At 39.1% G+C, this 12,909-nt stretch overlaps 1 protein-coding gene across 1 annotated transcript; it reads right to left on the bottom strand.

Moving 5' to 3' along the window:
- Nucleotides 1-16: 16 nt before the first annotated feature.
- Nucleotides 17-12,427, bottom strand: TM35_000222840 (uncharacterized protein; the record flags this gene model as incomplete). Its single annotated transcript, XM_029027331.1, has 1 exon — nucleotides 17-12,427. One exon carries the CDS (start codon nucleotides 12,425-12,427, stop codon nucleotides 17-19), a length of 12,411 nt encoding a protein of 4,136 aa, XP_028881551.1.
- Nucleotides 12,428-12,909: the final 482 nt, after the last annotated feature.

The following is a 12,909-nucleotide window of genomic DNA, read 5'->3' as shown; positions in this document are numbered from 1 at the left end:
ATATACGGCGTGTCACTCACGCCAATTCCATTTCCATTTCGTGGGAAATGGCAATTAACAATTTTTCTTTAAAAAGCTCATACGTATCATATGGAGGGACAGTCACCAGTGATGAGCAAGACTGTGCTCTGGGCAGGTGATCTGTGCTCTCTGCATTTTCGGTTACTTTAACTTTGCGTATAAGCGGAAGTCGTTTCTGTCCGCACGCAAAACACAAAAAGGAAGAACGCTGCTCAAGGCTCAATTCATCAATAATGCGCCAGAACGCCTGTTCTCTCGGGCCCTGCAACTGCACCTCAATACACTGCCGCATGATCTCAGGTGTTAGATTGGAGTCTCCACACACCATTCGCTCCAACTCTCGCCAGGAGAGACAACGAACCACACGTTTGGGTAAAACACACCACATTCCCTCACGAATGGCATTCAACTGTAAATCCATTGAATGCACAAGACAATCCTCTGCAAGTTGACGGTAGTTACGCACCATCACTTCTTCACTTGTTTCATTATGAGGTAAAGTTGATAATTTCTCCGTAAGGTTTGGAATAATTTCCTCAGCCATTCCACTAGTTAAGAAATCGGCGTCATCCATACTCTTTTCCACAACGCTATCAACATATTTGTAATAATCCTTCACAGTAAGTATATCCTCCACCAAATATTTCCACACAAAAGGTGAAAAATCAAGGGCAAGAGGAGTTTTAGCTGCCGCAACGTGACCCATAATTTTTCCAAGAAAATTTAACAAAACAAGATCGTACGCAGAGTTTGCTGAACTATCAGGAACTAATGCCACTCGTTGTGAATTATTTAAATAACGACAAAGTGGATTACGATGATAATCCGTATGAGGATAACACTTATCAGGATGGGTCATAATTTCCTCGCTAAGAAAAGTCCACAATTGTCTGTATGGACCTCCAAGATCTTGCGGTGCATGTCCAGTACCTGATATATATAAATGTACTTTAAATAATGGACTCTGTCTAAGCTGTTTATTTGTAAAAGATCCAATTTGTTTATATATTTGTGACAGAATAGAGTGCTGAAGAGCTACTTCAGGTGTACGTGGAAGAGTTGAGTATAATTCTGTTATTCGAACAGTGATACTAGGCGGATTATTATTCTTCTCAACAAGTGGGATACTCACAAGTAAGTTTTTACCAAAAGAACGACGCACAATATGCTTCATTAGTAAAAAGGCCGTTGATAATCGTCCATCAACAATTTCACTATCCAAATCAATAAATCGTCTTGCTGTCGCCATACAACTTTCTGCAACTCGAATAACTTTTGTATAATCTCTTCTTTCATCATAGTTCAGTTGTGCAACCGATGGATATCGTAGCAAAAATGCCATTTCAGGTACTTCTACTCCAGAAGAAGAAGGAGCAGAAAATGATGAATTATTTCCATTTTGCTTTGAAGATGAGGCTTCTTCCACATCAGATATATAAGAAGCCAATTGTTCAAAAAATGATATAGGACGAATTGGTAATTTACTTCTCTTTGTCATATCATTTACCAAAGGAATTTGAACACGTGTATGACGACCAGACAAATCAGAGTAACCATCAGGAACATATTCAAACTGAGATGCATCTAATGAAACTCTCATACCATTACAAGAACCTGTTGAGGTAAATGCATATAAACCATGATCTCCATAATCAATCGGAATTGGTATAAAAGGTCCATACACACCATTTACTGACCATGCTACTAATTTTTCATTCATATTAAGTAAACAACCAATAACAGATCCTGGAGATACTTCTTGTCCTGGTTTATATTCTTCTTTTGTACTTTTTGAAGAAAGTTCATTTCCTGTAAATGCAAAACTGCAAGCATCACTTCCAACATGTTGACTAGGAACTTCTGTATGTTCTTCCGTTCCCCATCCCACAACAAATGGAGCAGAAAGTCTATCAGGAAGTGTAACTTCATAATAAAATTTTCCTCTTGAAGCCGCTGCACATGAACTCATAATTTTTCCAACCTTTAGTACTCCATCTACAAATTCTCCAAATACACATAAAGTCTCAACGGGTGGAACATTTGCTGTTGTAGTTGGATCTTCTGAAAGATCAACCACTATTGGAAGTGCCACACCTTCTCTAAGAGAATCTGCCATATCTATTAAGCACTGTAGTGGAGCTAAGGGGATATGATGAATGGCATTTCCCATAAAAGGTACCCCAAGACTCATAACAAGTTCTACACCAGCAGCCACATCTTTACGAATTTCAGAAGAATTCAAAAAATTAGATACACTTCGGTCAACCCATGTTAGTAATACGGAAAGAAGTTGAGTGTAAATACGGTTAAATCCTTCATGGTGTTTCTCAATAAAAATAATGACATTCTTTAAAAGATGATGACGGTATTCCATACCACATTGATGACTAGCTGCAACAACAGCATGGAATGAATCCCAAAGAAGGGTTGGAAAATATGTAGCCACTTCAGGACGGAGTAAAAGACATTTAGTTATAAGTAAAGATAAAGTGGTGGAATCCCACGGTTTTGTGTTAGGGTCCAGAATAAGATGAAGAGTATCATAAACAGTTCGTAAAAGTTGTTCCATATCTATATAATTAGAAATGAGTTGATCTGTCAATGGATGAGAATGAAAGTGAATAATACCTCGAATAGCCTTTTGGTCCACAGCTCCACCTCTGTTAAGAATAAAAAGATATAAATGACGTGCGAGCAATACCACAAGTCGATGCATAGTAGATACCATATCTCGTTGTGGAGGTAATGGTATAGTTGGATCTTTACAATCTGGAAGTGGTTCAATATGGGCAAACTTTGTAGTTGGAGGAATAAGTGAAACTCGGCGGAATGAATTTACCGCAAATGTACCTGCTCTATCATTCTTTGGCTTCCATTCTCCAAAAACGCGTTGTCCCTCACCATCCATAACACCATCCATAACGATAATAAGACTGTTTTCTCCATTCTCTGATAATATCGTCTCAAGTTTTGACACAGCACTCTCAAAGGAAGAATCCTTTTGTTTACCATCAAAGTGAAAACCATGAGACTTTGTGGATCCTGTAGCACGATAAAGACAAAGCCTTACAGTTCTACAATACCGCATATATTCTCCAAAAACAACACACTCTGTTGTTTGTGAAGAAAATACAACATTAGCCAATCCTGAACAATCTTTTTTGAGTTGAAGTAAAATCGATCCACTTCCTCTTCTTGGTATTGTTATCTCACCCTGCCATTCACCCTCCATAGTTACATTTAAAGAACCCTCTCCGGATTGTGTAACACGTAATGTATGCTCAAGTAAACTACATGGTAATCCATTATCTAATGTCCACCATGGTTTTCCATCACATTGTTTTACCGGTATACAATCCGCTGCATTAAGAAGTTCTTTTGTATTGGATGAAGTTGTACTGTGGATTTCTACACCTTTAAAGGAGTTATTGGTATCTACTTCAATAACATTATATATTTTACCTTTACATGGTCCTTCAACAGCACACATAAGCATATTTGGTATTGGTTTATATCGATGAGTCTCCATAACAGATGAAGGAATATATCCTGGAAGATGTTTATTTCTTGCCATTACACGAAGACAATTACAAGTTATAGCCACTGCTGTACGAACTTCTTGAATAAATTCCGTTGGGGCATCATTACTTATTTCAACCGCAGCCAATCGGCTAAGAACACTCAATAACGCCGGACAATGTGATAATACAAGAGGTGAAAGGCTTTCACTTTCACATAAACAAGATAAAATAAGTAATAATCTAGATATAATAAAGCCATCTGTTATGGTGGCACCAACCTCACCAACCTCACGATGAAGAAGTCTTTCTTCTGCAATAGATCCCCAGGCATCTGTTAGAAACCGTGAGTATGGTATGCGCTGGATTAGATTTTCTCCCGCAAAGTACAACGTCACTTCATCCTTTTCCACACCAACAACTTTACACTGCGCGAGTTCCTTCTTCCAGAAGATGTAACCCAGTGCATTTACCTTCGGGACATCTTGACAAGGCGCCAGTGGGACTCGGCAGTGTTCTGGTCGGAGATATCGCACCTGTCCTTCATGCTCCACACGCAGAAGACCATTGCGAACATCCTCCACAACTGCAGAGAAGGTTTGATTTTCTTCAGGGAAAATAGAAACCGTAACGTTTTTGCGACCAAATAAAACAAATCCAACCAAATTGGCAGGTTTAGATGCTGGAGATACGGGAAAAGACTGTGTACCAAGTTTTAACCAATCTCGACGAATTGTTGCTACTCCCAACGCAACATTAACTTCAATAGAGATAGTGGAACCACGTTCAAAGCCACACGGTGATCGACTCGGATAGTTTAACTTACGACACATGGATGAATCACTACAGAGAGAAACAATATTAGAAGATCCTGATATACACCGATTTCGAAGTACATCTGCAGATAAGGATACTATTTCCTCTGCCTCTCCAATACCAATAAACATTGGAGTATCCAAGTAAAGTGGTTCCCCATTAAGTGTATCTATTGTCACTGTAAAGGTAGCCGTTTTTTTATATACAACACCCCATAACACCAAAGCATTATTCTCCTTAGATTCTACAATACAATTCATATGCTTTTCAAGTACACGACATCCCCAACTTTTTAGATACAATCCAGTAGTTCCAGGAATCATAACATTCATTCCCACTACTACTTTTGTAGGAGGTGCACTATCGTGTACAAGTGGATTTCCTCCCATTTCAGTAAAAGAATGATGAGAGTGAAGACATAATGCAAAACACCATTTACATAAGCTGTAATCAACACACTCATTACACTTGTACCAAATTTGAGAAGTTAAACGAACATCCGGGTGAGGTGCGACACAACCATCACAATTTCTCTTTTCATTTGAAACACAAAGAGCAAAATGTGGTTGGGGAACTGTTGTTCGTATTGCTGGTCGTTCACTATCTGATGGTAAAAGTACGGCGACAGCATCTGTATTATATAAATGCACAAACGGAAATAATTCCACTCCCTTTGGTACATTATCAAAAATAAGACCCAATAAAACTTCCTCTTGATTTATACCTGTGCGGTAGGCATGCATAGTGCCCTTATCACGATCCACCTCAATACGCACAACATCCCCACTCACAATAATACAACCGGGATCCGCCGCAATCTGGAATCGCGTACCGGGATATAAGTGCCGCAATCGCCACGGGGCATCGTCCATATCGTGAATAGCCCACACTTCTGGATTGCCAACATTAAGATCCCGTCGCTTCCAATCAAAGGATGTTGTGCACAAACCAAAGTAATATCCTCCTCCCAAGATCTGTCCAGTGTGGCCACGCATCAATTGACACCGCAGACTGAAATGTCCCGTGAGTGGAACGGCGGGTTCAGCAATGGCAATAAACGGTGTGGTAGTGTTTTCAACCCCACTTGGCACAGTGGCTAAACGACCACAAAAACGAGGAGAAAAGTGAAATCCAGGATGTGATAAGGCGGCAGAAAAGGTATAATCGTGTGGAATACGTGGAGACTCCAGTAATGGAACACTCTGTGAGAGTCGCTGAATATTTAAATATTGATTTACACGAGCCCCATGAAATAAATAATCCCATTGATCTTTTTCTTCTTCAATAATGAGATTGCGTTGTTGAATCTCAATTAAACATAATGCCTGAGTAGTAATGAGGGGAATAACCAAACGACAAAGAGCTTTTACTAAACTTTCTATACAACGTTCTACTCCTACGAGTGATGCCGTTGAATCACTTACATCAAATGAACCATCCATAGTCAAGAAGGAAGCTGTACGAAGATTATTAATTTGTTCATAATATCCCATATTACCAACAGAAAACTTTACTCGCCATTGTGTTAAACGACGAACGGCTACCAATATTTTTTCACTTGTACGACAACATAGTTGTAATATACGTGGATCTGGAATACTTTTAAATAAAGTTAAGGTTACATTAGGGAAAGCCGAACTATCAAGTTCTTCACAAAGTCCATCGGCTACAAGTCGTTCAAAGGGTTCTAATGTTAACATGCATCTTAATACATCAACAGAAGCAGCACCCAGAAGAGTGGCGGATGAAATCGGTGCTGTCATTTCTCCAGTACTAATAGAAACGGAAGCATCATCATTATAGAGTTGTACAAATGGAACCAAATCGACATTTAATGGAATATCTGTAAATAGTGTTTTTAGAAATTCTTCATCTCGATAAAAACTTACCGTTTGCTTATCACAGTCAATAGAAACACGAACAGCATCACCACTTCCAAAAGTTCGATGAAAATTATTTGGTTTAACCGTTGGATTTGTTGCATGTGGTAATTGAGGAGAAACATCATGAAGAGCCCATACAATAGGTGGTTTAACAGCTTTCCAACTTTGTGAATTACTTGCAGGTGAAAGGGGAGCGAGATTAATAACGGATATTCCAATGTAATAACCACCTTTTAAGGAATGACCTTTTGACATGCCTTTACGAAATACACGTACCACAAATGATACCTTACCTGTTCGTGGAAGCACATTACCGAGAACAATACTCCGCTGCGCCTCTGGCTGCATAGAGGCCACGTGCATGTGTGTAATCGACATACATCGCGGATCACACTGCCGCCAACACGGGAGAAAAGGAATTCGAGCCCGTGTATCCATTGGCACCTTTGCGTGTTCAAAGAGAGTCTTCACAAGATTGGCAGAGGCACTAGAGTCCCGTACACGTTGAATATGAGGTAGAAGTTCTGGGAGAAAACTTATAGTAGACATTTGAATAGAATGTACTGGTAACATCATAAGTACCGTAACGGCATCAAATACCATTTCTCCAATCACTTCAGGAAGAGGATAACAATTGGCTATCCTCATAATATGACGTAAAGTAGCAATAAAATTTAAAATAGAAGACTCTGCAACTGAAAGTACTACTGCTTGCTGAATTCGACTTTCAGGAGTATCTGTCTTTCCTACTCCAACATTCATAATAGAGGAGGTTACTTTATTCACATTACGGCAAACCACTTCACAACATTTAATAAGAAATAACTTTGCTGAAGATTTACAAGATTCTTGCATAGAACAGGCACGAGCTGTAATGTAATGTAATGTAATCTCTGCAGTAGAAGTAACAGCATACCATGTTGGACCATTCGTAATACATAATGCTGGATGAAGTCTTCGAAAATCATAGAAAAATGCATTTTTTCCAAAGTTAACAGTAAAACTTGCACGATCTTTATTATTAATACGAATGGTTGGAAATAATGACTCTGTTTTTTCATGTATAGTGCCCATAAAAGAAATAAAGACACCATTTAATGTAAAAAACAAACGTCTTGTTGTAGCGACAACACCACAACCAACCGTATCCCCTTCATCAAAAGGGGGACACAAAACATCGTGTGTTGTTCCGGAATTTTCATAAAAGTAAACCACATCAATTCCACGATCAGAAGCATTTCGGCATTGAGCCAAACAAATCGCAAAACGATAACATGGAGATGTTAACGTCACTTCATAATAAAATACACGAGGAACACCACTGAAACATGTCATGAGAGGAGGCATTGGCCATGCCTCATCTGCACGAAGAATTAAAGGACCTGATATCGTCTTTTCAAATGCAATACCTTCATCTAATTCTGATAACTGTAAATTTGGAATAGTAACAGAAAAGCTACTTGGAAGAATACAATTAATAGAAGTATGTTCAGCCACACCAATTAATTCATTCCAAGCATTTCGTTCATTAGACATACTTGTTGAACTGCTTTGATCACGCCGAAGACGCCAGGGACTTGTTAATGGTAAATTATACGCTGGTATATTTGTTTGATCTTCCAGATAAGCAAGAATACTCGCCATATCATCTTCACTACGAGTACTTTTAAAAATATCACAATCCACCGCATCCCATGGATGACACATAATAGCTAGAAGCATAATTGTAGATGATCCATTATGTGCAGGGTATGTCAATATAGCTTGAGGAGATACTTCCTTTCCACATTTACTCATTAAAAGAGATTCACATTCTTCCAAAACCGTATGGAATGAAACACGAACACGCATCTCTAAATCCACACCGGATCCCACAAGACTTTCAATCATATGTTTTCCACTTCCTTCTCCACAAAACAACCAAAGTACATGAAGAATTTCTTGTAGCGTTTTCGCTTCATTCTTTTGTAGTCTTGTCAAGAGTGAAGAAAGTAATTGTAGACCACGAATAGTACTAAGCGCTGCAGAGGTTCGTTCCACCAATATACTTTCCAACATTCCAGGTGTAATACCTTTTGTAAATAACGCCCGCACCTGATCTAACGTGTCTTGATTCTGCATGACACCTCTCACGGTACTTCTCCTTGAGTTTGTGGAGAGTCGCGGGTCCGACACCGACCGTGAGGCGGCCATTGGACTCTCCACTGTAGACCTCCGCCCAGTGGAGGCCCGCCGTGCGTACAGCGGCGTATTATCCCGCTGATAGAAAACAGAAGAGGCAATCCATTTGGCAAGATCCACCAATAACTGACGAGCAGAGTCTTTTCCAACACCTTGTAGTCGACTTCCCCACTCTCCACTGAACCATCGAAGTTTTAATTCATCTTCGGCCTGTTGTGGAGTTAAACCACTATGAATGAGGAGAGACAAAAGTGCACGAAAGGATGGTCGCATAGAAGGTGTTACACTTCCTCGCATATTTTTCCAAACATCATCAACAAACCTTTTTCCATCTCCAACGTCATTAAGAATATCAACAGCAAATCTTGATTCATTTACTCTCCCAGGAACGTCTAATCCATGCGATGCAAGAGTTCTCGTATCAAGTCCATGTCGAAGTAGTGGGGCTAGAAAAACATCACATGGTTTTGGTTTTTCAGTTAAATGATTTGCCACAGATAAGAGTAGATTACATACACCATCACGCAAAATTGAACTCCATGGTGTACCAACAGAAAGATCATAACTACAGACAATAGTAAACGAATTTTCTCCGGTACCAAATAGAATTAAAGTGGATCCATTTACCTTTACAAAAGGTACTTCATTATTTAATATTAACTTTGTAGGTTTTATAGATGAAGAATCAGATGTGATAACTGTCACCTCTGAAGAGGAAACTTCCTTTGTAATAGCTACAGATGTGGCTCTTTTGTAATCTAACAATAATTTAAATGGACCATCATCTGAACCAGGTACGACATCACATGCCTGTTTCGTTTCAAATACCACAGAAAAGGGATTACCTATACTTTCTTTTGGAGTTGTATCAAGTAATGAAAGTAATGTAGCTTCAATATTTGGTGTTACCGTATCAGGGCATAATTCAGCAATAGCTATAAGTAAAGGTAAAAGTCCTGTATGAACTACAGTTTGCTGCATACTATCATCCCATGAACGCTTAAGTAAAAGTTGTTTCGCATGTTGAAGATAAAGATCTAATAGACTTGAAATAATAGCGTTATCCCCACGTTTGTATAGAAACTGAACTGAAAATAATGAAAACCATAACATAAGATGAACTATTACTCTTCCAGAAGATATACCTTCTTCTTCTTGTTTACAACGTTTTAGTAAACCACTTGCAATAGATAGTACTTTAGATGGGTTATCATTTATTATAAAGGATAGAATACTATATAGAGATTCCTTACTCATACAACTATCCAGTATATCTGTCGTTTTAGGATTATCAGCATCCATAAGAATATTTACCTTATCATGTAATGTAAGTGATTGACTAGCTCCTGCTCGAACGAGAGACTCTGCAACATCACGAACAAAACTTTCCGGAAACCACTCTATGATCTGTTTACAAGAGTGATTAAGGGATGCAGCAACATTTGAAAGGGAATTACTATCTTCTGAAGCAAGACGTTCAAAATGTACCATAGCCAAGGACATCACTGCAACAAGTTTGAGAGGACTCGTATTTTGACGAACTGTACGTAATATAGTAGATAAATGAAGAAGATTTTCAATACTAAGTGGACTCATTTCTGGAGGAATTCGAAGAAGATCAAGTCCATCAACGTAGATACGTTTAAGAATTTCATTAGATATCCATTCTGGTGTTCCTTCTACCGTATCTTTAAGAAGAATACCACTTTCTTTCAATCTCTGTTCTCTCTTCGCCGCTGTAGAAATTTCAGTCACCGAAAAGGTAGAAAATCGTTGTTGAAAAGCGTAAAGTAATGATTCATCACGTGAGAGAGAATAAAGTGTTTGTGAATAACTTCCAGGACAACGGTATACCCGGTTAATAGATTTCCCTCCTTGTTGAACAACCGCAACTATCCCATCACCACCTTTATGAGTAGATGGAAATGTTATTAAAACTTGATAATCGCTTATTAAGATTTCAGCAGATAATAATATTTGTTGTGGAAGACGAACACTGTGATCTATTACCTCTGTTGATGTAAAAGGACAACATGTAGTATCATCCCAAACAAAATGCTGTTCTGGTATAGTAAGTGCCCGCATGGTGGCCAATTCCTTCACCCACAATCCCTCACCCTCATCTAAGGGAAGGTAAAAAAATGGTTTTGTTGAGGCCTCCAACACCCGTTCAACTGAAAATCGTCTGATTGATCGTCCATCATGCGCATCTCCACACCAGGCCACAAGTGAAGCCACATGACCCGTACCATCTAATAACGTTGATCCAGTGAATTTGGCTGTTTTAGATTGAGTCGTACGGGCACCTCTTAATTCCACAAGATCATTATCAACTCCCAGCGTCCACGTACCTCTGCTCCACTTACAGTAAACAAAGTGCCAAGGGGTATTATTGGAAAGCATGCCAAAACAACTATAAGCTCCTTGTGAAAGTGTAATAATTCCTCCCTCTAGACGAATAGTAAAAGAATCCTCCAAAGTTTCCAGAACGGCAATATTTCCCACAAAATCATCATGAATATGAGTACAAACAACGAAAGATTCAACAGATTTTTCTGCAGCAGAACCAAGTTTTTCCAATATCATTTTTCCAGATGATGCGAGAAACAAAGAACTTTTACGTCCACTCGGTAATCGTGGAGAGTAAAGAAAGTCAATGACTTCTCCTGTAATCCGAGTTGGAATGGCCGGATAATCCGTGTGCTGTTCACTGAGGTATTCCAGGGTCGTACTTAACACCACATGACGTAATCCTGACTTTGTCGTCAAAATTAGACTAGAAGAGTCTGAGGAAAACTGAATAATCCACAAGGAACGAGCAAGATCAGCGTCTGAAGACTGATTTAGTAGTTTTCCACTACTCGCCTCAAACATTAACATTCCTGAAACAGTTGCCACTGCCAAATAACGACCACATGGGGAAACACAAAAACAACTAACACTCGTTCCTTCAGACAACATGAGGGGAAGTCTGGTCATATCACCATGGTGGGCATCTACAGGAGATGACATCACACACTGTCTGGGTGAAATTAAGGTGAAACTCCGTAATAATTCCTCATGTTGGGGTAAAACACAAGGTACGATGCTAGAGGTACTACTAGAACTGTATTCCTCTAATACACCAACGTACTCCAATATTTCATGAATTTCACTTCTGGGAAGAACAACAAGTCCAACTAAACTACAGACTTCACTCTTACGTCCCTGTGAGCATTCATCTCCCTTAACCAAATCACGACAGGTTTCAAGTGCGCATTTCACAACAGATGAAGTCAACGCTCGGGTAGCAGTTGGAAATTGTTGAATCTTTTCCATGGCAACAGCGACATCTTTTAACTGTTTAATATTTGAAAGCCACATAGAAAGAGTTAAAGCGACAACCTCTGTTGCAGGAGTAAAAGATTGAAATCGTGGGATTGAAGCCACTCCTTGCATATTCGCATCAATAGAATTTAAGGAAGGTGAATAATCTCCATTCAAAGAATTCTCCTTATTTTCAAGACCAAATGGAGTTGTAGTAAGAGGAGTATTTTCCATGAAATCAGATATAAGAGACTCGTAAAGTTGAAAAGGTGAAGGATCGCTCGGTTCGCTCATGTAGACAGCTGAGAGTCCCTTAACGTACTGCATCACGCTTTCAGGATCGGTTGGGGTATCACCGTCAAAATCCGGAAGGCCTGGAAGAACTGGTAATTCAAGTTCCAAACGACGTTGTTTTTTATGCATATAGTCAAGATAGACATTGCTGTAAAGTTGAGGAAGGGTTAGTTTATTTATTTCCACATCGTCATTTTTTCGGGACAGTTCGCTTGGGTTCTGTATATACATAGATCCCTTTAGCAGTGGTGCAGGCTGTATATACTTTGGCTCATACGTCGTTGACTGCAGTAACAAGGCATCATTATTATTTACATGCGCCTCGCTAGACAACAAAGACACTGTTGTTGTCGCCGTAGCAGAGCGAAGAGGAACATTCAACGACTCTCTCTCAGATGCGACTTGCATTTTCACCTGCACGATTACTTTATAATGACAAACCCAATAAAATACACCTAACAATGAAAAAAAGAAACAAAGAAAAAGAAATAAAAGAAGGAAAACCAGTAATAAGCTTAAAATTGTACACGAAATCAAGAGGGAAGAAAAACAAAAAAAAAAGAAACAAAATGAAATATCCTCTTACAATGATAAATCTAGATAATCCCTAGGGGAAGATCTTTGGCAGTATAGTGCTACTTGACCGAAAAAGAGGAATAATAACATTAGCACATATACACAGACACATAAAAAGAAAAAAAAAAAAAACATAAATACTAATGCTAACACAAGAACGCTTTAACCACAACCGTACTTTTAAATTCAGGCTGCCAAATCCTGCGGTTCCAATGGCAACTATCATGAAAAAAGTAAACGGCTAATGTAGCCCAAAGTACGGCGGTATCAGCGATCCAAAGTACTATCTCCAACACTCACTAGTCCTTCTTGTT

Source organism: Trypanosoma theileri (genome assembly GCF_002087225.1).
Source record: "Trypanosoma theileri isolate Edinburgh chromosome Unknown TM35_Tth_22_V1, whole genome shotgun sequence".
Lineage (NCBI taxonomy): Eukaryota > Euglenozoa > Kinetoplastea > Trypanosomatida > Trypanosomatidae > Trypanosoma > Trypanosoma theileri.
This window is presented reverse-complemented; position numbering and strand designations above follow the sequence as displayed.